The 5412-nt window shown below is 38.0% G+C and overlaps 1 protein-coding gene across 1 annotated transcript; it reads left to right on the top strand.

Moving 5' to 3' along the window:
* Positions 1 to 3987: 3987 nt before the first annotated feature.
* On the top strand, positions 3988 to 4971 carry LOC120292100 (G-type lectin S-receptor-like serine/threonine-protein kinase LECRK1). The gene has a single exon (XM_039309980.1). It carries the CDS (start codon positions 3988 to 3990, stop codon positions 4969 to 4971), a length of 984 nt encoding a protein of 327 aa, XP_039165914.1.
* Positions 4972 to 5412: the final 441 nt, after the last annotated feature.

Here is a 5412-nt window from a genome sequence, read left to right as displayed (position 1 = left end):
AAATAATATTCTAATAAATAATAAATAAATAATTTATTTTCAAAAAAAAATCAAAAATGTTTTAATTTCCAAAAAAATCGAAAAATATTTAGAAAATGTTAAAAAATGTTTTATTTTCTAAAAATCGAGAAAAATAAAAAATAATATATTTTCCAAAAATATTTTGAAAAATATTAAAAAATATTTTATTTTCGAAAAAAAAAAAATATTCCATATTTTCCAAAAATGCCAAAAATCCAAAAAAAGCCAAAAATTCATGAAAAAGCCAAAAAATTTAGAAAAAGCCAAAAAGACTTGTATTTTTCCAAAAAAAAAATACATTCTATGTCCAAAAATGAGAAAAGACTCAAAATGTTTTTTCCTCCCGAAAATGCATGGAAAATCCCTCGAATATCCAAAAGCCTTAGAGTTTAAACAAGATTAGGTACCGAAAGGGCATTAGTGATTAACTAGTGTAATCAAGTCCCCGATCCTAATTTCTTTGGTTGCGCAGAGTGAGTATTTCTCCCGATACTTCACTTGGGTTTCTAATCAACCCACCCCAAATCGATTAGTGGCGACTCCTTTTTAAAAAATTGAATTACAGGTTAAAAACTTGAACCATTAAGTCGTGAATTGGTGGACTTGGGAGAGTCCGGGCTTGATAAATTCGGCCGAGCCATTAGCCTCCTTAGGCGCTCGTACCCGATTGCGGGCGCCGAAAAAAAGAGGTCGCGACATACTTAAGCTAGTGGAGAGTGATGAGGAGGCATCGAGTGACATAAAGAGGGTGAGAAGATTTGTGATGACAGCATTGTGGTGCATCCAGGAAGACCCGGCTTTGACGCCAACCATGAAGAAAATTACTCAGATGTTGGAAGGAGCTGTTGAAGTCCCAATACCTCTAGTTCCAAGCTTTTTTATGAGTTCAATATGATTTTGCTTATTTAAGACCATTGTTGTCTGTAATCATGAAGAGTACTCGTATTGTCTGTAAGTGCTATTATGCATACTGTCTTCACATGGATCCCGATTAAATAAGCTATATCATCAGTCAAGTTTAACATTTCCTCGCATGTATCCAAGAGAGAACAGGTTGATGATCGTCGCAGAAGGAATTGCATGCGAGGCCAAATGCAACTATCAAAGCATTTTCATCGACATTTTGCTTCATGAAAATTGCATTTGACATGGTGGAAGAGTATTTTAACTTGATCCAACCAAAACAGACCTTATTTGCTAAATTAGATGATGAGAAGCATGTGAAACTTGACGATCCTCAGGTCGTGGATCATTGACCTGGAATCCCAATTTCAACAGTTCTGCTGCTTTTTTATTCATACAAGAGGGATACTCACTTCCTTTCGGCAACCAACTTCTTCTAGACCAAAAAGATCCCAGTCCGCAAATCACATAGTTGGAAGTATAATCTAAGGGTGGTTAGCAGGTTTAAAGTTTGGATAGGTGATACTACAAAATCTTGACAAATTAAAACAGAATAGAATGAGTCAAGATTAAAGTTTGAGATTCTTGAATGCAGTAGCACGGACTTTGAATCACCCGGTAAGTGTGTAATAAACAATAGCAATAAACAATTAGTTTTCAGAGAAAAGAAAATTATAAATGAAATTTATAGTGGTTTAGCTTGGATTAGGCCCGCATCCATTCTCCTACGTTAATAGCACATTGGTTAGATTCCACTAGATAACCAATGAATGGTTACGGTCAAATTGTGCCGCTTATATCCAAGCGCTTCTATCCAAAGCTGCTGCTACTTATACTCGAGTCGACAGGACTCACTATTATACACCAAAACACACACTTAACACTGTCAACAAGTCTCAAATAATAATAAATTTAAGCTCACAAGATAAGCGTATGTGGTCAAAGTTCGCTCAGATTTCAGAATTGTAGATTCAATGCTTTGTCTCTTCGGCTCCTCGGCTCCGAGTGCGTGGTCGAAGTTTGCTTCTTTATTTACTATTTTGAATTTTTTTTTTTTTAATATTTTGAGCGTTTTGCATGATGATCTTCTAGGTCCCGCTTCACTTTCATGACAATCACATGAAACAGGAGGTCAAGCGATCGTGATCCGTAAGCAAGCATGAGATAGTGTTTATACAGTTCGGCATGAGATTGTGTTCATACAGCATGCATGCTTCATGCGGGACACCGCTGCAAATTTCCACATCCGTACACGCACTGAAACGTTCAATTTCCACGAAGTGACCTGATATCGCTTTGATTTCCAATGTTTGTGTTTTGGTCAAAAAAAAATTTTCAACTCCCAAAATCTCCTCCCTAGAAGACGTTTCGGTCAAAGTCTTCTAAATTTATCTATTTCTCCTTGAGAAATTTCTGGGTCGCGGCCGAAGCTTAGGCTCCGCATCAGAACGTTTCTGTTCCTCCAAATTTTTGTTCTTTTGTTCCCCGGAACAAAAAAAGAATAGAAATCCGTTTGATAACGTCAAGTTGTTTTTCTGTTCCTCGAAATAGAAGTTAGCTCAGAATAGATTTGGAGCAGAAACAAGAAACAAAAAAAAGTTACTTCTTATTCCTAGGAACACTTTCTAGAAATAAGCCCATTTTCTTTTTTATTTTTCTTTTGTTCCTCTCTTTTGCCGTGGCCAGCTCCAACTACCACCCACCATCGCCCGTTGGACCACCGCCGCCAGACCACCGCCGTCGTCGCTACACGACTGCCGGCCGCCAACAGTCACCGCCAATCGCCGCCAGCCAGCCCATCGACCGCCGCCGACCACCGGCCCGGCATGCGCCATCAATATTAGTCCACCATCAATTAATATTATTCATTACTTCAATTTGAAAATTTTAACTCAATTCAGATAATTCATAAAACTTGGAGAGAGGAGAAAAACAAGTCGTTCACATTTTGGACTTACGTGTTAGACTTGCCGAAGAAAAAATAGGAAAAAAAAAACTTGGAAGGTGAATTGTATCACGAAAAGTAAGACTCAAAAGAGAAAAAAAAAGAAAACTAGTTTTTTCTTCTTTCCCCATTTATTATTATTTTTTGGTAAGGTTTCCCCATTTATTATTTTTATTATTATTTTTTATTTTTTAGATATATACATTTAAAAATCTTATTGAAAATTTTTAAAATTAACCCCGTGTATCGGAATCATGTGTCAAAAATTCACATGTCAAGTTTCCAACTCGAGTGTTGGGAAAGTTGACTAAGTGTCAGATTTTCCGACACGTGCTGACTGAGTGTTTGGGAGTGTCCGAGAGTGTTAGACATGTTTGGAGTGTCCAACACAACATGAAAGCTCTCGAAGAATGTCGGTGCTTCATAAGTTCCAACCAAGTGATGGTGATTTAAAGACAGTGTTAGCAATTCGCCAACATTAAATGGGAGAGTTAATTATCACCTTTCTTAGAAATTATCACTCAAAGTTAAAAACTTAGCAGTGAAACTTGTAATTTAAGAGTGAATATGATAAATTACCAATATGGGTCTCGCTATAAGTTTTTTTTTTTTTTTAATCGAAGGGTCTCACTATAAGTTAAGTTACGAAGAAAGTAAGGAATTTACCATTGGAAATATAACCTTGTTATTAACTTACCATGGGAATAAGTGACTCACCAACGTAGGCTCGCTTTTGGCATAATAAGTCGCAACAATTTGAGAGATTTATTAACACCAATTCAATCTTAAACTGTAAAACTCCCTCGTTAAAGTTAGTAAGTAGCAGTGAAATTAGCAACATGTCTGCTCTCCCTTAAGGTAGTATCGCGTAAAGTATGAAATTTGCCGAAGGTCTTACTTAACTAATTTAGGAGGTTGTCTTTGGAGATTACCAATACAGTTAAGGACTATAAAAGTACTAATTTTTTTAAGTAAGCTTGCTTTTAGCTTAACAAGTTACGACCGGTGAAATAATAAATTATCAACTTTTTCGGAGATTGACCACGTATCTGATGAACCCACTTGAAAAATTTTAAAGCGCTTGAGAGTTCACTACTTGACGTAGGGGTGATGACATCATGATTCCACTAGAGAGTAAACCACGCTCCCTTCAAGTTCATCCATCTCTAATCTTCATCACCCAAGCCACAGGCACACAGACTTACACTTATCAGGAGCCTCAAGAAGCGACTGATGGATTCAAAGAACTAGGTAGGGGTGCCTTTGGAGCAGTGTACAAAGGTGTTCTTGGATCCAAGGATACCAACTTTGTGGCAGTAAAAGTGTTGATGGCATGGACCGGAGAAAGTGAAAAGGAGTTCGAAAGAGAAGTGAGTGCAACTGGCCAAACTAACCACAAGAACTTAATGCAGTTGCTTGGATTCTGCAATGAGGGTCAACACCCACTACTGGTGTATGAATTCATGAGCAACGGCTCATTGGCGGATTTTCTATTTGGCTCTTCAAGGCCTAGCTGGTACAAAAGAGTAGAAATTGCCTGTGATGTTACGTGGGGGCTCTCTTACTTGCACGAGGAATGCACTAGGCGTATAATCCACTGCGACATCAAGCCGCAAAATATTCTTCTTGATGGCTCTCTCACTACAAAAATATCAGATTTCAGATTAGCTAAGCTCTTTATGGCGAACCAAACACGAACCACCATTGGAGTCAAAGGAACCATAGGTTATTTAGCGCTAGAATGGTTCAGGAATATGCCTATTTCTAGCAAAGTAGATGTTTACAGCTTCGGCATTTTGTTGGTCGAGCTTATTTGCTGCAGAAAGAACTATGAGCCGAAAGCGGAAATTGAAGCTCAAATTGTAATGGTCGACAGGGTTTATGACTGCTACCACGACGGGAGTGTGCTTCAGCTAGTGGAGAGTGATGAGGAGGCATCAAGGGACATAAAGATGGTGAAAAGATTTGTGATGATAGCATTGTGGTGCATCCAAGAAGATCCGGCTTTGAGGCCAACCATGAAGAAAACTACTCAGATGTTGGAAGGAGCTGTTGAAGTCCCAGTACCACCAGTTCCAAGCTTTTTTACCACTTCAATATGATTTTGCTTATTTAAGACAACTGTTGTCCGCAATCATGAAAAATATCCGTGTCGTCTGTAAGTGCTATTACGCCAGATCAAATATTTTCATAATGTCTTCACATGGATCCCGCTTAAATAAGCTAAATCTTCCTAAAGTTTGACATTCCCTCGCAAGTATCCAACAGAGAACATGTTGACAATTGTCAGCAGAAAGGATTGCATGCGAGGCCGCATGCAACTTTGAAGAGAGATTTATATTGTTGAATGATCAAGTAACTATATGAAATGATGCAGAACCAGTCACTGGTAAATTGAAAGTCACGGGCATTCTTGTGTTGAATCTCTTAGGAATTCTACGTGGATCATATTCCTGTATGTCACGGGAAAAACTAATGTGGCTCCATCAAAGCATTTTCCAATCGATGATTTTGCTTCATAAAAATTGCATTCGATGCAGTAG

The sequence above is a fragment of the Eucalyptus grandis genome, chromosome 3, assembly GCF_016545825.1.
Source record: "Eucalyptus grandis isolate ANBG69807.140 chromosome 3, ASM1654582v1, whole genome shotgun sequence".
Classification (NCBI taxonomy): domain Eukaryota; kingdom Viridiplantae; phylum Streptophyta; class Magnoliopsida; order Myrtales; family Myrtaceae; genus Eucalyptus; species Eucalyptus grandis.
The sequence above is the reverse complement of the archived record's forward strand: the minus strand, read 5'-3'. Positions and strand labels throughout refer to the sequence as shown.